Raw genomic sequence first — 21,102 nt, forward strand, 5'->3', positions numbered from 1 at the left:
TAAGAATCTGCCTGCCAATGTAGGGGACACGGGTTCGAGCCCTGCTCTGGGAAGACCCCACATGCCGCAGAGCAACTAAGCCCGTGGGCCACAACTGATGAGCCTGCACTCTATATCCCGTGTGCCCCAACTCCTGAGCCAGTGTGCCACAGCTACTGAAGCCCGTACACCTAGAGCCCGTGCTCCACAACAAGAGAAGCCACAGTGATGAGAGGCCCATGCACCGCAACGAAGAGTAGCCCCTGCTTGACGCAACTAAAGAAAGCCTGCATATAGCAATGAAGACCCAGGGCAGCCAAAAATAAATTAATTAATTTTTAAAGAAAGATAATTTGGACAGACTGATCACTAGAAGTGAAATAGAAAAAAAAATAGTAAAAAAAAAAACAAAAAAAAAAAAAACGAAAAAACAAAGCCCAAGAAACCCCCTACAAACAAAAGTCCAGAACCAGATGGCTTTACTGGGGAATTCTAACAAACATACAAATAATTTGGACAGACTGATCACTAGAAGTGAAATAGAAAAAAAAATAGTAAAAAAAAAAACAAAAAAAAAAAAACGAAAAAACAAAGCCCAAGAAACCCCCTACAAACAAAAGTCCAGAACCAGATGGCTTTACTGGGGAATTCTAACAAACATACAAAGAACTTATCCTTCTCCAACTATTCCAAAAGATTGAAGAGGAGGGAACACTACCGAAGTCATTCTGTGAAGCCACCATCACCCTGATACCAAAAATCACACAAAGACACCACAAAAGAAATTACAGGCCAATATCTTTGATGAATATAGTTGCAAAAATCCTCAACGAAGTATTAGCAAACTGAATCCAACAATACGTGAAAAGGATCATACACCATGATCAAGTTGGATTCATTCCAGGGTTACAAGGATGTTTCAAACACATGTAAATCAATTAATGTGATGCACCAAATCAACAAAAGAAAAGACAAAAACCAAATGATCTTCTCAATAGATGCAGAAAAAGCATTTGATAAAATTCAACATCGATTCATGATAAAAACTCTCACCAAAATGGGTACAGAGGGAACACATCTCAACAATAAAAGCCATTTATGCGACTTCCCTGGTGGTCCAGTGGTTAAGAATCTGCCTTCCGATGCATGGGATGCAGATTCAATCCCTGGTTGGGGAACTGAGATCCCACATGCTGCAGGGCAACTAAGCCTGCGTGCCACAACTACTGAGCCCCTGTGCTTTAGAGCCTGTATGCCACAACTAGAGAGAAGCCAATGCACTGCAACGAAAGATCCTGCATGCCGCAACTAAGGTCCCGCATGCCACAACCAAGACCCGACACAGCCAAATAAATAAATAAATAATTTTAAAAAATAATAAAAGCCATTTATGACAAACCCATAGCCAATATAATACTCAATGGTGAAAAGCTGAAAGCCTTCTTGCTAAATTCAGCAACAAGAATGCCCACTCTCACCACTTCTATTCAACATAGTATTGAAAGTTCTAGCCACAGCAATTAGATAAGAAAAATAAATAAAATGTGTCCAGATTGGAAGGGAAGAGGTAAAATTGTCTTTCTATGCAAGACTCTATACAGAAAACCCTAAAGCCCCTGCACAAAAACTGTTAGAACTAATAAATGAATTCAGTAAGGTAGCAGGATTAGTATACAGAAATCTGTTGCATTTCTTTATACTAACAAATATCAGAAAAGGAAAGTAAAAAAAAAAAGTGTTTAAAATCACATCCAAAAAAAAAAAACACCTAAAAATAAACCTAACCAAGAAGGTGAAAGACCTATACACTGAGAACTATACAACATTGATAAAGGAAACTGAAGAAGATTCAAAGAAATGGAAAGATACCCTGTGGTCTTGGATTGGAAGAATTAATATTGTTAAAATGGTCATACTACCCAAAGCAATCTACAGATTTAATTCAGTCCCTTTCAAATTACCTGTGACATTTTACACAGAATTAGAATGATCCTAAAATTTATGAGGAACCACAAGAGACTCAGAATTGCCAAAACAATCCTGAGGAAAAAGAACAAAGCTGTAGGCATAATCTTCCCAGACTCAGACAATACTGCAAAGCTACAGTAATCAGAACAGCATGGTATTGGCACAAAAACACATATGGATCAAGGGACCAGAATAAAGAACCCTGGAGTAAACCCACACACCTATGGTCAATTACTCTTTGACAAAGGAGGCAAGAATATACAAAAGACAGTCTCTTTAGCAAGTGGTGTTGGGAAAGCTGGACAGCTGCATGTAAATCAATGAAGTTAGAACATTCCCTCACACCATGCACAAAAATAAACTCAAAATGCCTTAAAGACTTAATATAAGACATGACACCATAAAACTCCTATGCCAACAAATTGGGACAACCTACAAAAAATGGACAGTTTCTATAAACATACAGCTTGCCAAAACTGAATCAAGAAGAAACATAATTTGAACAGACTGATCACTAGAAATAAAATAGAATCTGTAAAAAACAAAACAAAACAAAAAACACCCAAAAAACAAAAAAACTCCCTGCAAACAAAAGTCCAGGACCAGATGGCTTTACTGGGGAATTCTACCAAACATACAAAGAACTCATCCTTCTCAAACTATTCCAGAAGATAGAAGAGGAGGGAACACTACCAAATTCATTCTGCGAGGCCACCATTACATAGAATAAAACAAAGGGGGAAACATTCTTTGACATAAATCACAGCAATATTTTCTTAGATCAGTCTCCCAGGGCAAAATAAATAAAAGTAAAAATAAACAAATGGAACCTAAACAAATTTAAAAGCTTTTGCACAGTGTAGGAAATCATCAACAAAAAGGCAACCCATGAATGGAAGAAAATATTTGCAAATGATGTGATGAATAAAGGGTTAATTTCCAAAATATACAAAGAGCTCATACAACTTAATATCAAAAAAAAAACAACCGAGTCAAAACAAACAAACAAACAACCGAGTCAAAAAATGGGCAGAAGACCTAAATAAACATTTCTCCAAAAAGACATACAGCTGGCCAACAGGCACATGAAAAGATGCTCAACACTGCTAATTATTAGAGAAATGCAAATGAAAACCACAATGAGATATCACCTCATACTGGTCAGAATGGCCATCATCAAAACGTCTACAAATAATAAATGCTGGAGAGGGTGTGGAGAAATATTAATATGTGGGAATATTAATATTCCCACTGTTGGTGGGAATGTTAATTGGTTTAGCCACTATGGAAAACAGTATGGAGGTTCCTTAAAAAACTAAAAATAGAACTACCATATGATCCAGCAATTCCTCTCCTGGGCATATATCCAGAAAAGACAAAAACTAATTCAAAAAGGTCCATGCACCCCTATGTTCATAGCAGCACTGTTTACAATAGCCAAGACATGGAAGCAGCCTAAGTGTCCATCAACAGATGAATGGATAAGGAAGATGTCGTGTATATATACAATGGAATGTTAACCATAAAAAAGAATGAAATATTGCCATTTGAAGCAACATGGATGGACCTAGAGATTATCATGCTGAGTGAAATAAGTTAGACAGAGAAAGACAAATACTGTATATCAGTTATATGTGGAATCTAAAAAATAACACAAATGAGTTTATTTACAAAACAGAAACAGCCTCACAGACATAGAAAACAAACTTATGGTCACCAAAGGGGAAAGTGGGGAGGAGAGATAAATTAGGAGTATGGGATTAACAGATACACAGTACTATATGTAAAATAGAAAAACAACAAGGATTTACTGTATAGCAGGGAACTATATTCAATATCTTATCATAGCCTATAATGGAAAAGAATCTGAAAAAATTTGTGTAACTGAGTCACTTTGCTGTACATCTGAAACTAATACAGTATTGTAAATCTATTATTCTTTAATTTAAAAAAAGAATGATTTCTGGGTTCTAAGCATGAACAACTGGATGAATGATGATGCTCTCTATCGAAACGCAGAACACTGGAACAGAAAAAAGATGTGAACTTTTAGAACTGTTAGAGCTGCTTCTCAGGCATCCTTCCAAGTGGAAATGTTGGTTAAATGGTTCAGGACTGGAATAAGTTTTGTGTACAGGTAGGGAGAGGGAGAGTATGAGATTTACAAGAAAAATGTGGAATTGGAAGAAAAGAGAAGGCCTAGGACAGAGATTTGAGGAGTGCCAACATTTAAGGATCAACTAGTGGAGTATAAACTGGCAAAGGAGACAGAAAGAAAAGAACAAAAGGAAAATCTAAAGAATATGGTATCATGTAAACCAACAAGGAGAGAGTGTTTCAAGAAGAATGGAGGGCTTCCCTGGTGGCGCAGTGGTTGAGAGTCCGCCTGCTGATGCAGGGGACATGGGTTCATGCCCTGGTCTGGGAAGATCCCACATGCCGCAGAGCAGCTGGGCCCGTGAGCCATGGCCGCTGAACCTGTGCGTCTGGAGCCTGTGCTCCACAACGGGAGAGGCTACAACAGTGAGAGGCCCACGTACCGCAAAAAAAAAAAAAAAGAAGAATGGAGATCTCGATTGTTAAATGCTATTGAAAAGATGAGTAAGATAAGAACACTTGGGGGGAGAGTGTTCATTAGGGATATGGATTTCATTGATATCTTTTAGAGAATGGTGGAAGCAGAAAAAAAAAAGTCATTGAATTGGTTAGGAAATGATTGGGGTCTCAGATACTAGAAACAGATTATAGGCAACTTTTGACAGACAAACAACAGTTTGTCTGTGAGGAGGCACAGACATAATGGCTCATAGCTATATTAGAGTGTGGAATCCAGGGAAGGTTGTTTTTGTTTAATATGAGAGACTTGACAATGTTAAAATATTGAAGGACTCAATAGAGAGAAATGTTGAAAATTCAGGAGAGGAGATAATGTTAGCCTCCAAGAAGTTGAGAAAGGACAGACATTTTCACAGGTAAAAGGGATTGACCTTTGGTTTAAAAAGAGATCTCTCCATTGTAAAGGAGGGAAAGAATAGACTATGAGTAGAGCTACAGGTAAGTTTATAGATTTGATGGCAGGAAATAGAGAAAGTTATTGTTTCAGTGTTTCTGTTTTCTGTAATGTGGAAGGCAAGATCATTTACTGAGACTGAGGAGGGGTAGGAAGGTTTGGTTGCAGATTTGAAGAAAGAAAATTTGAAGTAGTCTTCACAGCATGTGGGAGAAAGGACTAACTAGAGAAATTAAGAATCACTAGGCAGTGTTAAGGCTGGTAATTATTACATGAATATACCACTTGTGTCATTTTTCTGCGGGAGTATTCATCAGAGTGTAGGCCTGGTGAAGGTAGTTAGTTATCCTAGATTTGGGACTTCATTAAGTAGGTACATCAAAGATTAGAAGAGCAAAGGAATTTAGGGGCATGATATTATGTACATGATGATATTGTCCAAACTTATAAATATTTTCCTAGAAAAAAAAACAACAACACCATTCTTTACAAGGTAGTCCTGTTTTTTTTTTTTTTTTTTTTTTTTTTTTTTTGTCCGTGCCACGTGGCTTGTAGGATCTTAGTATCCCAACCAGGGATCGAACCTGGGCCCTCGGCAGTGAAATCAATGAGTCCTAACCACTGGACCACCAGGGAATTCCTGGTAGTACTATTTTTATAGAAGGGATAAATGGAAACAACTATCCTGGTGGCCAGTCACTAGGGGGAAATGGTATTATTTTCTATAGTGACCACCAAACTGAAACAGTAGCACTGTTTTTTACTTTTTATTATGAAAAATTGGAAACTTACAGAAAAATGATGAGACTAATTTAATGTGTTCCTATTATACTCATCACCTACTTTTAACAATTTTGACATTGTATTTTTTTATCTATTTTTATATTTTTGCTTATACTTAAATATGTATCTCGGGCTTCCCTGGTGGTGCAGTGGTTGAGAGTCCGCCTGCTGATGCAGGGGATATGGGTTCATGCCCTGGTCCAGGAAGATCCCACATGCTGCGGAGTGGTTGGGCCCGTGAGCCATGGCTGCTGAGCCAGCCTGTGCTCCCCAATGGGAGAGGCCACAACAGTGAGAGGCCTGCGTACCGCAAAAAAAAAAAAAAAAAAAAAGTATCTCTAAACAAGAACATTTCCCTTTCAAATCACAGTACCATTATTGCATCTCACAAAGTTATCTATAATTTTTAATATCATCTCATACCCAGTCCATATTCAAATTTCCCATTTGTCCCCCAAATGGTTTTATGGATGGTTTGTTCAAACTAGGATCTAATCAAGGACCTTGTGTTACATTTGGTGAAGTAAGTCCTTTTTAGACATAAATCCTGTGTTTTCCAGGAATCTTTTGGGTCTTTGGGCTATTTGTATCTGCCTCATAATTCTCTCAGTTCTATTTCCTATATTCCTGTTGAACTTTCTTTCCAGTTCTGAGGGTCTTTAAATTAGACACTGCTTTACTCTGGCAAAGTACCCAATGAGTACATTCTTTATAAGAGTCAGAGACACTTTCCCTCCTAATTGACCCAGTGACTGATAACCGACTTACCACAAAATCTATAGCACTTCTTCAGTTGTTGGTGTAAAACTGGAAGCCTTAAAAGAATACTTACTAAAATTTAAGGAAGGGGTTCCTCCATTTGCTTGATAAGGAAATAAGATGGAAGATTGTGCCCTTGTTCTATTAAACCTGTTCAGCATTAAAACTATTATTCTGTACCGCTAATTGCCGGGTCGTTAGAGTTTCTGTAGTTCTTTATAAACTTGAGCCCTAGGGAATCTGTAAGGATATAAGTAAGGAAAAACTAGAAAACTGCTTTTTCCAACAAGATATGCCTACTTTTACTGCTGCATTAGATCTTCATAAGGACTTCTAACATTTCACTTTTGAAGGACCCTGAGATTTTTAGGGCCATTTTATGCATTCATATTTAATGATCATTTTATTTTGCATCTTCCTGCCCCTGTGAACTCTTTGGAACAACTAGAGTATAAACACAGTTCATTCCATGGAATTCTAGATACACTTTCTTTTTTAAAAAAAATATTTATTTTATTTATTTTTATGGCTGTGCAGGTCTTAGTTGTGGCACTTGAATCTTTGATGAGGCATGCAGGATCTTTTTTTTTTTTTTTTAAATAAATTTATTTGTTTTTGGCTGTGTTGAGTCTTCATTGCTGTGCTCGGGTTTTCTCTAGCTGTGGCGAGCAGGGGCTACTCTTCGTTGCGGTGTGTGGACTCCTCATTGTGGTGGCTTCTCTAGTTGCGGAGCACGGGCTCTAGGTGCACAGGCTTCAGTGTGGCACGCGAGCTCAGTTGTTGTGGCTTGTGGGCTCTAGAGCGCAGGCTCAGTAGTTGTGGCACGCAGGCTTAGTTGCTCTGAGGCATGTGGGATCTTCTGGACCAGGGACTGAACCCGTGTGCCTTGCATTGGCAGGCGGATTCTTAACCACTGCACCACCAGTGAAGTCCCACGGGATCTTTAGTTGTGGCGTGTGGGCTCTTCATTGCAGCACATGCACTTCTCTCTAGTTGTAGCATGTGGGTTTTCTCTTCTCTAGTGGCGTGCAGGCTCTAGAGCACTTGGGCTCTTTGTTGTGGCGCACGGGCTCCAGAGCACGTGGGCTCTGTAGTTTCAGTATGTGGGCTCTCTAGTTGAGGCGCGTGGGCTTTAGTTGCCCCGCGGCACGTGAGATCTTAGTTCCCTGACCAGGGATTGAACCCACGTCCCCTGCCTTGGAAGGCGGATTCTTTATGACTGGACTACCAGGGAAGTCCCTCTAGATATACTTTCAACAAAAAATATAGAATATTTTCTACTACAGATAAATGGTGTCTATAACTAGGGACCTATAATAATAATAAACTGCCAGTCTATAATAAGTTGGCAATCAGTCAAAAGTATCTATAAGTGTATTATTCTATTAGTGGGGCTTATTTTTACTGTGATTTGCAGAAAGGATCTTTATCCTTTTCTTTTACTTTTTGGTACCCATATCGTATCATATGCCGTTATTATCTCAGGACCAAGACCAACAAGGAAGAAGTCTGTGTTGGGACAAAAAGGATTACCTAGGAGAGGGAATCTCTAGTTTCTTTATAGGTTGTACCAATTTCCTTAGCAATTTACTAAATTCTACCTTGTGTGTAAAATATTTTTGTCATCTAAAGTCTTTTGGAACTCTAGAGATGTATGAGCCATGGACTTTTGTTTGACCAAAGGGAAGGTATGTGTCTCCTTTAACATTCTCTAGTATTATATCTCTGTTCTAACTCCTGTCTCTAGACTTTGGATAGAGGCAGGGGCAAATTCTCCTGTTCGGTTGAACTTTTTGGTAACTGTCTCAAACCATATTTCTAAAACTGGACAAAGTATTGTCTCTTTACTAGCTTTATGATTCCATTTCCATAGACTTTTTTTAAAAATTAATTTTATTTTTATTTATTGTTGGTTGTGTTGAGTCATCGTTGCTGTGCACAGGCTTTCTTTAGTTGCGGCGAGCAGGGGCTACTCTTCCTTGCTGTGTGAGGGCTTCTCATTGTGGTGGCTTCTCTTGTTGCGGAGCATGGGCTCTAGGCGCACGGGCTTCAGTAGTTGTGGCACGTGGGCTCAGTAATTGTGGCTCGTGGGCTCTAGAGCGCAGGCTCAGTAGTTGTGGCGCACGGGCTTAGTTGCTTCGCAGCCTGTGGGATCTTCCCGGACAAGACCTTTGAACCCATGTCCCCTGCATTGGCAGGCAGATTCTTAACCAATGCGCCACCAGGGAAGCCCTCCATAGACTTTTTTTTTTTTTTTGCAACTGTATTATAACTTTATTTAACTTGGTAAAAGCCAGAATTGATGGTTCTTAACATGGTATGTGGAGATCAAAATTAAAGAATACAAAGTACCTTTAAAAAAAAAGCATTCAGCTCAGTCCTGGTTCCTTCAATATTACTGCCAAACTTCTGTGAAAGAAGCCTTGTAATAAAGACTAACAGCAACATAGAAGATGATTTAAAAAAAAAAAGTTCATTTATCAATTTAACAATCTAGAAAAAAGAAAGTGACTATAATACTTGATGACAGACATCATGTTTAAGTAGAAAACACAAAGATTAAAAAAAGTAATATCTCTGAAAATATTGCACAACTTCAGGTGTTTCCTCCAAATTTGCTTTATGTAATTGGATATAAATTAATGAATAAAAACTTAAGCAAGATACATGTAACAATTTAACAGAACCTGATAATCTAATTTCTTTCAATTTTTCTCAAACTCATCGTGGGGCTTATAAGAAAATTAACCAATATAGATACTGCTACAGTTGAATGTCAAATCTTTAAGTGCTTATGACATACTAAATTCTTCTATAATGCAGTTATGAAGAACCCTTCAAGAGACTTGTTTTTTATGAGGAAAGTGTTAAAGTCAAATATTCAACTCAATATAAAATAATAAGAAACATTTCTGATTTGTTGGGTTGAGATTGCTTCTCCTTTTGCTAATGAATGATTTTTTTGTTTTGTTTTGTTTTTTTTTTGCTGTACGCGGGCCTCTCACCGCTGCGGCCTCTCCCGCTGCGGAGCACAGGCTCCGGACGCGCAGGCCCAGCGGCCATGGCCCACGGGCCCAGCCGCCCCGCTGCACGCGGGATCCTCCCGGACCGGGACACGAACCCATGCACCCCGCATCGGCAGGCGGACCCTCAACCACCGCGCCACCAGGGAGGCCCTAATGAATGATTTTTTAGCTGTAATATCACTGAGTTGAACAAATATGTCACCTTTGAGTACATTAAGAAAAATAAACACATGCTAAATGGATAAAACATTACAACTACATCTTTACTAGACCATCTCTACTTCTAACACTTCAGAAGCTTAGAGATTCAGTGTGCTTATATTAACTGCAAGAAAAAGATAAAAGAGAAATTCCTTCTTTTTTGAGATCACAACTATGAAGTCAGGTTATACAAATTCTGCATTTGTGTGCAAAACATGAAACACATTTATCTTAATTCTCCCTGCTTAGAATTGTCAGTCAACTAGCAGGACTGTCCTTCCAAGAAACAGAAACAGAGATGTGTTTTACATAACTTCAATAACCTCAGCACTACAATACGGGGAAGGAGGTCACAGGAAAGAATAAATCAAAATTGTTACAACTGAAGGGCTTCCCTGGTGGCACAGTGGTTGCGTGTCCGCCTGCCGATGCAGGGGAACCGGGTTCGCGCCCCGGTCTGGGAGGATTCCACATGCCGCGGAGCGGCTGGGCCCGTGAGCCATGGCCGCTGAGCCTGCGCGTCCGGAGCCTGTGCTCCGCAACGGGAGAGGCCACAACAGAGGGAGGCCTGCATACCACAAAAAAAAAAAAAAAATTGTTACAACTGAGAAACTTTTCTCAGTTTAACCATGGTGCCACTTTCATTTTTACATAAGCATGGTGGCATAATTCAAGCTCAATAAATCAGAATTCTTAATGTTTAAAATTTACCTTGACTTTTAGTTATCACCATATTAACAACCAAAATAATTAGGTGAAACACATAAGAAAGGGTAATATTAAATCCCACTTTACTAGAGTTGGTTTCTTGACACATTAACTCATTTTTTTATAGAAAAGGGATAGTGCATCTCAGCTTGCTTACACACTAGGAGATCACTTTGAATTCTGCATTTCCTAACTGCAAACAGATATAGCACTTATAACAGGTTATAAATAAACTGGTTTTCAAGCATAGAGCCAGCCCCAACGATAATAATACACTATTTAAAAAGACCTAAGGCAATGAATTCCATTTCCAATGGAAAAAAAGAACTGTACAAACAAGCTTAAAACTACTTTTTTTGTGCCAGTGTTATAAAAATGTAGCTTTTAATAAAACCTTGACCCAAATGCCAGCAACTTGAGAAAAGAATTTGGGTGGGGGGAAGAAGAAAGTATTCATTTAGGAAAAACAACCACTATCTTTTTCCTAATCTTTGACATACACAATTTAAACTTATACAGCTGCTTTAACACTTTACACAATTCCTATGTATTGGAGCAATAACAAGATCTAAATACAATTATATTTTTGAACACTGGGTCAAGGCTTTACATAAAAATACCTTCCTACTTTTCCCCCTAAGTTTCTAAAATATCACATACTTTTCCCCAACATCTGCAGCCATTCAGGAATATTTAGGAAAGTTTTGTGCATGATCTTAATCCCTAATCCCTGGCTCTTTGGGCTCAGTGACAAAAGTTCAAAACCACCAAAAATGATGGTTCACTTGAAGTCAGATGAGAGACCCTGGCTCAATTAGTCTCGTAGGACGAAAGCAGTGCTGCATCAACTGGCTGCATGTGAAGGATCTCATCAACCAGTCGTCTATACAGTCCAGATGATAGATGTGCATGCACGGGAGAAATCGAATTGGGTCCCCATGAACAAAGTCCATCATACAGATCACACACTCCTGGATCTTTTTTTCTGATCCCTCTCTTCCAGGTTCATAAACTCCTTTAGGCAGATGCTGTATAAGGCCTATTCTTTGAGCTATCCTAATTTGTTCCTCTTCAGTCAGCTGAGTTGCTAGGTGAGTCTGGCTAGGTGTTGGATGTTAGACCGGAACTGGAACTTGTTCCTGATATGGCGGTGGCAGCTCCTTATCCTGCTCCGTCCCCTCGCCAAAGCTAGCCCAGTCGGACTGAGACTCGTGAAGCAGGGAGATGTCATCCGAAGTGGGGGGCTTGAGGCAGTTCCCCATCTTCTGGGGCTGGGGTGTGTGATCTGTGTGCTGTTTTGACAGTCTTCTCCCCTCCATAGACTTTTTAATTAGGCCTTCTGTCATCGCAGAGTCACAGAGGATGTGTGAATTAAATTGATTTTTCCCTATTATACTTTTTTCCTATTCTTGATTATTATAATAATTTACCAGTCAACTTCACACTTCTCAACTGTGTATGGATCTATGGTTTTGATTGCACAGCCTCTCATGACATTTTCTCTGACAACAGATACTAGTTGACTTCCTGTTTTTGGAAACTCCTCTTATTTCTAGTTTTGTGGTTTATCATTCCTAAACTCTGGACAAGTACCTCTTACATTACTAGCAAAGCAATCAAGTCCAGCTCTTGTTAGTTATTAGTTGTAATAGCACTCTCCGTGAACCCTTGATTAAACTATTCTTCCCTCACCTGTCCATTGGCAAAAATACATATAACCCTAACTTCTATCTCGTATGTTACCTTGCTCCATGTAATTCCATCTAATCTCGTACAGTTAAATTGGGCAGATCATTTTGGCAAATCCACATTGAGTACATGATCCTACGAAGATCTGTGCTTTTCATCAGCATAACTAAGATTAGGATCTGAAAGTAGCAGGAGGATATGCTAGTGAGAGTGCACATGCTTTCAGGGCCATTCTTGTGGTTCTAAATAGTAAGATGACTTTTTAACCAGACAGGAAATTTGAAAGTATAAAAATGGGCTGTAAATAAATCCCCACTTTCCTAGAAACAGACCCATTTTGGTCTGTTCTGCTTCGGGATTCTTATATATATATAACTCTATATCCAAGATCTAGTTGTTCCTTTTTATTTTAATGATCCTCCTCTGCTTCTCTAATACTTCCTGCTTGCTCTTTTTTTAAAAAATAAAAATTTAAATTTATTTGTTTATTTTTGGCTGCGTTGGGTCCCCGCTGCTGCACGCGGGCACTTTACAGCTGCGGCAAGCAGGGGCCAGCCCTCGCCGCGGCACGCGGGCCCCTCACCACGGTGGCCTCTCCAACCGCAGAGCACAGGCTCCAGGCATGCGAGCCTCAGTAGCCGTGGCCCACAGGCTCAGCAATTGTGGCCTAAGGGCTCTAGAGCACAGGCCCAGCAGTTGTGGCACACGTGTCCAGTCCAGTCGCTTTGCGGCACGTGGGACCCTCCCAGACCAGGGATTTAACCCGCGTTCTCTGCACTGGCAAGCAGACTTCCAACCACTGCGCCACCAGGGAAGCCCCCCTGCTTGCTCTTGAGTAAAATAAACTACTGATTCCATGGCTTCTGTCTAGATCACCTAGCTTCTAGATCTTTGGTTAAATAACGACATCTGCCTAGTTCTTTCCCCATCGTGACTCCCCCTTGATCATCCCTTTCCCATATCAACTTTTATATCCATGTCTTGACTGTTTCCTCTACCTCTTGGTTTTAAATTATTGACAACTCTCTGGAGTATATTCGAAACCAAAGTGTTTAAGTTTGGCTTTTATTAGTTTGCTTTTTTACTTTACATTTAGGGATTAGAAGTGAGAGTAGTTGAGAAGGAGATACAGTTCAAGATAAGTACTAAAGCCATATTAAAGAAATAAAATAAGTTTGTCCATTCACTTTTCTCTTTGACTAAGACTATGGTGGGAATTTTTTTTCCACAGAAGGCTACACTTAGTAAAAATTCACCTAATCTAGATATTTTTAAAAGGTAGTTCATACATCAAAAATTGTCACTTTTTTTTTCTTTTTTTTTGGCCGTGCCACGTGCCTTGTAGGATCTTAGTTCCCCGACCAGGGATCAAACCCGTGCCCCCTGCAATGGAAGCGTGGAGTCCTAACCAATGGACCACCAGGGAATTTCCAAATTGTCACTTTCTTTTAAAAAAATTTTTTAGAGGCGGGAAGGGGAAAGAAATGTGGTAACAGAGTAAGAAAAGTGATTCCACAGTACAGGCAGAGAGATCCATCTTTTCCTTTTAAATAAGAGGCAGGAAAAGGAGATAGATACAGAAACCGGGATAGATTTAGGGGCTGTTCATGTGCCCTGCATTATACTAAGCATTTTACGTTCATTATCGCATTTAATTTTCACAACTTCCCGCTTTACATCTGAGAGAACAGCCTTAAAAGCCCTGAGTAACTTGCTCAAGACCACACAGCTTGTAAACAGCTCCAGCCTGACTTTTAACTTCACACTCTAAACAGCTCTGCCTCTCTGGGTGGGTAAGAAAGTTACTTGTAGGTGAGATTGATGTTTGTTAAGTAGGAGTAAAGTTCATCTTTCAATTTATAAAATTCCTTAGAAATCCTCTCGTCTCACTGCTTCTGTATCACTTTATAAGAAAAGAAAACTAAGGTCCAAAGACTTTAAATAATTCAAATCCAAGCTAGTTAACCAGAAATATTCAGGCAGTGCTTTCCTCTGTATTTTAAAGCCTAGAATTACTTCATTTTTGTATTACATTATCAGGTTTTCTTCTATTTTACCAATTTACAAAATGTGATAGTATTATGTGTATTGTTAATAAAAGTAACGTATATACTCTATATAGGATTATCAGAGTATTTTATTTTTTTTAAGATGTTAAAAAAAAAGGCACGTTTAAAATAAAATCTGATTACAATGCAATTGACAAAGTAACTTGGTTACTGTTGTGACACACAACGCTTTAAGATAATAACTAGAATTATGACTGATAACATTTTATTACCAGGACATATCAGATCTTTATGAAGTCCATATAATTTCTAGAATATCTGTATTGGTAACATATACCATGCAATATAACCTAAGAAGATTTATTACTCATTTGACAATACTTCCCATGTAATTTACCATACCAAATGAACCTGATTAGTATCTCTTTTGGGGATGTTTCAGGGCCCTTTGAAGCATCCCAAAGTTACCTAGAGGTTGAAGAAACTTTATTACTATTTGATTTGGGAAGTTTTGTCATAGAAATATAAGGGCTTAGAACACTCAGTCAGATAGGATCATAGGCCACTGTGAAACAATAGTTGTTCACCCAGCCAAAGTAACAATAAAAGATTTCAAAGGCAAATACAGAACTGATCACTTAAAAGGTCAAGAAACTTAAAATCTGTTATCAAAGGCAGTTCAACATTTTAAGAAAACTTGTCTTAACAGAGAGAAAAGTCAAATTTAAGTTTTGCACTCACTTACTTTTTTTTTTTTTTTCCTGGTACGCGGGCCTCTCACTCTTGCAGCCTCTCCCGCTGCGGAGCACAGGCCCCGGATGCTCAGGCCCAGCGGCCATGGCTCATGGGGCTAGCCGCTCCGTGGCATGTGGGATCCTCCTGGACCGGGGCACGAACCCGCGTCCCCCGCATCGGCAGGCGGACTCTCAACCGCTGCGCCACCAGGGAAGCCCGCACCCACTTACTTTTAAAATTCATTTACTCAATTAAATTTATTTTAACCTTAGTCCTGATCATGGACAAATTTTCTCGGGGTCCACTTCCCACAAAACTTTTTATCACTTTCTGTATCCATCATTTTATTTTCCATTTGAAAACAGCCAGCCCTAAGTCAGACCTACTTCCTTTTCCCTCAATAAAATCTAATTCCATTCCTCATACCTTCTTTACTGAAAACATACATCCTACTTTCCTATTGTTTACTGAAATGTTCTTATTATTTCTCTTAGCTTTAATTACATGTTTAAATTAGAATCCGTATCTCTTAAGACCTTAATATCTTGTGAAAACTATGAAGTAAGCAATTATGAACTGTCCTTTACATTAGCATTTTGTAGAATGGTGAACATAAATACCAGTGATAATTTTTAAAAAAACCATTTGCTTTCTGATAGAGCACATCTCAGGATGGCACCAAACATATTCATTAAGTTCTAAATATCTTTAGTTTCTCTGTAAGAGGAAGCCAGTGTTCAGTAATTAATGTTTCAGTATCTTATTTTATTTGGGAATGACCTAGCTATTCAGTAAACTTCCATCACTTAATTTAGTGCAATTCTAGACTTTATCAGAGTATTTTAGATAGAACAGGTTTTCGTTCAGTCTTCTTTTGTGATTTAATTGCCCATTTTAAAAAAAATTATAAAAATTATCTAATGTCATTTGTTTTTATGTAATAACAAACATACATTTTATACATTAAACAATTTAACTTAATATATGCATTCTGTATTTTTTTGTGAAATTAATATTTTAGAGACTGGTGAGTGAGATTAGGCAGAAGATTTAAGGCTTAGAAAAGAAAGCTTTGGCTAGATAATATTAACAGAAGTGCTGGGATACAAAAGCAAGAAATACTTTTTTTTTTTCCTTTTTAGCCGCACCATGCGGCTTGCGGGATCTTAGTTCCCCAACCAGAGATTGAACCCGGGCCACAGCAGTGAAAGCGCCAGGTCCTGAACACTGGATCTCCAGGGAATCCCCAAGAAATATTCTTGACGGTGATTTAATTGTAGACTCTCAGGAACAAATGGGCCTAAAGTATTCAGTACTATACTGACACATGCTTTGTTATTTTAAGTAATAACCAGCATTGTTGACAGTGGACCAGTTACAGACTTTTTTTTTTTTGGGGGGCGGGTACGCGGGCTTCTCACTGTCGCGGCCTCTCCCGTCGCGGAGCACAGGCTCCGGACGCGCAGGCCCAGCGGCCATGGCTCACGGGCCCAGCCGCTCGGCGGCATGTGGGATCCTCCCGGATCGGGGCGCGAACCCGCGTCCCCTGCATCGGCAGGCGGACTCTCAACCACTGCGCCACCAGGGAAGCCCCAGACTTTTTTTGATAAATGTCAAGATCTAAAAGAGGAAGAGGGCTTCCCTGGTGGCGCAGTGGTTGCGCGTCCGCCTGCCGGTGCAGGGGAACCGGGTTCGCGCCCCGGTCCGGGAGGGTCCCGCATGCCGCGGAGCGGCTGGGCCCGTGAGCCATGGCCGCTGGGCCTGCGCGTCCGGAGCCTGTGCTCCGCGACGGGAGAGGCCACAGCAGGGGGAGGCCCGCATACCACAAAAAATAAATAAATAAAAAAAAATAAAAGAGGAAGAAATTGAGGCTGATGGTCCATGAGAAGACAGGTCACCTATACCAAGAAATGGATACTTTTAGTTAAAACTTTTAAATATTCATGTGCTATGGATGATAGTAGCTTTCAATAGAAATGCTTCCAGAATTTACCTATCCTAAAGTGTCATTTGGAGGAAAATTATTGATAAGATTATAGTTCCTTCCCAACAAACAGCCAATCTAATATATGATCTATACAAAATAAACTGTAAAACTTAGATATTATATAATATGTTGAAACACACTGTGATAAGTATAAAGAGAAGGGTCAGATCTGTTCCGTGGAAAATTAGTTTTTCTCTTAAATTATCCCAGAACAAGGTAGACCCTAACTGGGTATTAAAAATATGTTAGGTAATGAGACTGCATGGGTGAATAAAACATGGCTCTGGTCCTCAAGGAGCTTAAAATGTATTAAGAGAGATGATTAAGTAAACAGACAACTGCAATTCAATGTATGAAGTGCCTTAATACTGTTAAGTCCAGGATTCTATGAAGTCACATAAAAGGGGCACTAATACCAGAGTAAGATGGGATCATTACTACCCATGATATGAATCCTCAAGCACTTAGCATAGTGCTAAGCATATGGTAGGCATTCAATATTTGATTAATTGGAACATACCTGATTTAAAAACAAAACAAAACATGAGCCTGGACTTAATTTTTGCTTAAAACAATGTCTTTAAACTTTATACCAAAATGTGTTTCTTTATGAATCCTTTTCATGTTGCAATAGTAATTTCAGTGACCTTGTAAATTAATCAGTACCTACAGCTGATTCTTGAATGTAACTGCTACTAGACAACAGGAAAGACTTTGTACTTTAGGAGGAGCTGTGTCCCATAGTGCTGGACTCATAGTAAATGTTCAAAAATAACAACTACTTAGTTTTTTTTAAAGCTTCAGAATTTATTCAATAATTCTCTACCCTCACCACCAAATTCTTTAAAGGAATTTCTTATTATTAATTATTAAGATTGTGTATAAGTGAGAACTTGAAAAGTATGATTCTTGTGCAATAATAAACACTATATTAACCAGTGGGAACTCTGAACAAGTAAATGAAAGTCTTGTCCTTGGCAAATCTGAAATAAAAATGGCTTACAAATGTTATATGGTATACTAAGGACACTTTACATATGATTGGTGTTAAAACTAATGCATATGAGCAATTAGAGATCAATGCTAAATTCTATGGTAATGACTGTAAATACATTATGAATTCATTGATTAATTCAGTAAATATTAGGCTTCAGCTTTATGATACAGCTTACACTAGGCCCAGAGATAGATTAAAAAATGCAGTCTGGGGAACGAGGAAGAAAACATAATCATTGTAAAGTGTGATTTAATGCTACTATAGAAAAAGTACAAAGTACTGTTGGTGTACAAATTAAGAGCAGCTGATGGTGCAGAGAAGGAAAAATTGGTATGAAATGGATTAGTCATATGTGCTTAATTTTTTAAAAAACAGGCAATATGATATAATTTTATTGTGACTATGTCTTATTTGTTATCTGATGTATTTTCTAGGAGCTTATATAGTATTCTTCTATTTTGTGAAATGAGATTAAAAAACCCCAAGGGCTATTTATAAGTTATGAATTAGTTGAACATGCCAAGAACTCCTATTTCTCATCATACTGTAGTGTACCTTTTATAAACTATATTCAAAGCCAAGTGGATATAATTCAGTGAGCAAATAAGATATCTACTTGGTCAACTATTTAGTATGTTGTGCAGATCTAACTAGTAGGAATAATTATATGTTTTAAAAAGATTATACAATTTCTCTTAAATATTAACTAGCTTTGATCAATTTAACAGTCCTTTTTCTTATTTCTTATTAAGGGTCTACTGTATTTGTTGGTAACAGACCAGGGGTTTCTCACTGAAGAAAAAGTTGTTTGGGAAAGCCTACACAATGTCGATGGTGATGGAAATTTCTGTGACTCAGAATTTCATCTGCGGCCTCCTTCTGATCCTGAAACTGTATACAGAGGACAACAAGATCAGATAGATCAAGTAAATTTGTTGTTTTATCTTCTTCATATTGTTTAAAGTGCTCATTCCTTTCAAATGTGAATTTAGTTATCCAAATTTTTGAACTAAAGATTTGTTCATTAATATACTTGTGAAATTTTCCTGACACTTCCTAAATAGGTAAGTGATTATTCTACATGTACATTAATTGTACACTTTGGTTCAGAAGGCCAGATTATATAGAACTGTGAAGGTCATGGTAAAGAGTTTAAATTTTATTCTAATTGTAGTAGGGAAGGTATGCCAAGTATTAAACATGGAAGTGACATGATCTACTTTACCTTTTTTTTAAATTGAGGTAACATTAGTTTATAACATTATGTTTCATGTATATAACAGTATATTTCTACTTCTATAAAAAAATATGGAATGCTTCACAAATTTGCATGTCATCCTTGCATAGGAGCTGTGCTAATCTTCTCTGTACCGTTCCAATTTTAGTATTTATGCTGCTGAAGCGAGCACTACTTTACCTTTTTAAAAACCTGCTACGTGGCAAATGCATAGGAAGGACACGGTTGTAAGCAGACTAGCAGTCCAAGCAAGAGGTGATGATGGCTTAGCCTTGGTGGTAGAGATGAAGAGACAAGTACATACTTGAGATCTATTTTGGTTAGTTAGAAAAAGTAGAAAAGAGGGAGTCTTGAAGATAGCATACACTGGATAAAGAGTAGGGGGGTGTTCTAAGCCTTAGAGTCCAAGGTAAGGAGGAACAGACACTTACAGCAGGAGCTGCACTACTGAGCAGAATTCTTATTTAGAACTGAGACAGATGAGATTTTTGCCTGCTATTGGTTGGTAGGCTTAGAGCCACCAGTGTGTTTATTACTAGAAGTATAACAGTGATGTGACATTTTCCTCAACTGAGGCAGAAATATGTTTATGTTAAACAGTTGGCACATGTTTTGCTGATAACAATTTAAGTGCATAGAGACTGTGTTCATTCAACCATTATTCATTGAGCAGTTGTATTGAGCACTATAACTACGTCCTGGGGACACAAAGATAAATCATTCCGTCCTGTCCTCAAAGATTCTGCAGTCTAGTTGGGGAGGCAGGTATTTGCCAACTAATATTATATGTTAAGTTCTATAATGGTAATTTGAATAGCAAGCTATGAATGGACGAAAGAATACTTGATTCAAACAAATACTGATCTTTCTAGGACTCTTGGCTTTCCTTTGACAAACAGCCATGATAATCAACATACTCATTTTCCTTCAGAAGATACACAGGGGCATGGTTTTTTAAGTGTTACTTAAGAGAAATATACAGGATTTTTCTAACCACTGTATGTAAAAAATATTGGCACAGGAATGAAGTAAAGTAATAGATTACCACAGGAATCTAGTCGTAAGGTGTTGAGAATATATGTATGATATTGTCTTTAAAAGTAGCAAGGAAGGGACTTGGCAAAGAGCAGAGTTTGAAGAATTGAGGAGAAAAATTTGAAGGACAAATTCTTGATGTCAGTAAGATAATCATGCTAGATAGTACAAGGTCTTCACAGGCAACAACCTTTTACATATCCTCTGTGGTTATTTAAAATTCTCTTGGGGCTTCCCTGGTGGCGCAGTGGTTGCGCGTCCGCCTGCCGATGCAGGGGAGCCGGGTTCGTGCCCCGGTCTGGGAGGATCCCACATGCCGCTGAGCGGCTGGGCCCGTGGGCCATGGCCGCTGGGCCTGCGCGTCCGCAGCCTGTGCTCTGCAACGGGAGAGGCCGCAGCAGAGGGAGGCCCGCATACCACAAAAAAAAAAAAAAAAAAAAAAAAAAAAAAAAAAAAATTCTCTTATTTTGAGGGTAGATTGGGGGAGGTGCACAAGAGTAGTCAAGTTTCATTCAGCACTAATTCTTAATAAAAGTGGATGTTATGTTAGATAATATAACTTTTGACCAAAGATGCATCACTTTCTCTCATAGGAAATAATCTGGGGGTGTGTGTGGGAGGAGAAGGGCATAGTTAAGTAACTGAATATGATTGTATGATGGACAGCTACGTTGGCTTTAAAAATCATCTTTTGGAAGAATGTTTAATAAATAATCTTGGGAAGTTCTTATGACATTTTTTTTAAACAGAAGACTTTTATGACATTAAATGGAAAAGAAAGCAGATTATGATAGTTTCAGGGGTTGGGAGATGTGTTTGTGTTTGTATATGAATATAGAAAAAAATGATTAATAGATAACAATTATATATTAATTGGTAACAGTAGTTGGCTCTGTGTAATGATATTATGGTAATCTTAACTTTCTTATTTATGCTTTTTTCCTTTGTAACAATTTCTACAGACGTGTTTCTTTTTTAA

The 21,102-nt window shown here is 38.5% G+C and overlaps 1 protein-coding gene, 1 non-coding gene and 1 pseudogene across 6 annotated transcripts in view; 1 reads left to right on the forward strand and 2 right to left on the reverse strand.

The window, feature by feature from the left end:
- MINDY2 (MINDY lysine 48 deubiquitinase 2) overlaps window positions 1-21,102 on the forward strand; it is an 82,787-nt gene that overhangs the window by 53,094 nt on the left and 8,591 nt on the right. For all 5 annotated transcript variants that reach the window (XR_003681761.2, XM_007128499.4, XM_007128498.4 and 2 more), the window contains one exon: window positions 18,604-18,777. Coding sequence is in view for 4 of the 5 variants with exons in the window: in XM_007128499.4 (XP_007128561.1) it covers window positions 18,604-18,777 (174 nt within the window). In the remaining variant the exon portion in view is untranslated. The remainder of the gene's footprint in view (window positions 1-18,603; window positions 18,778-21,102) is intronic.
- Window positions 11,245-12,199, reverse strand: LOC112066264 (RING finger protein 11-like; annotated as a pseudogene).
- LOC112066285 (U6 spliceosomal RNA) lies at window positions 19,154-19,260 on the reverse strand. The gene has a single exon (XR_002892531.1). It is a non-coding gene; the product is annotated as a U6 spliceosomal RNA (small nuclear RNA).

Source organism: Physeter macrocephalus, chromosome 11 (genome assembly GCF_002837175.3).
Source record: "Physeter macrocephalus isolate SW-GA chromosome 11, ASM283717v5, whole genome shotgun sequence".
Taxonomy (NCBI): domain Eukaryota; kingdom Metazoa; phylum Chordata; class Mammalia; order Artiodactyla; family Physeteridae; genus Physeter; species Physeter macrocephalus.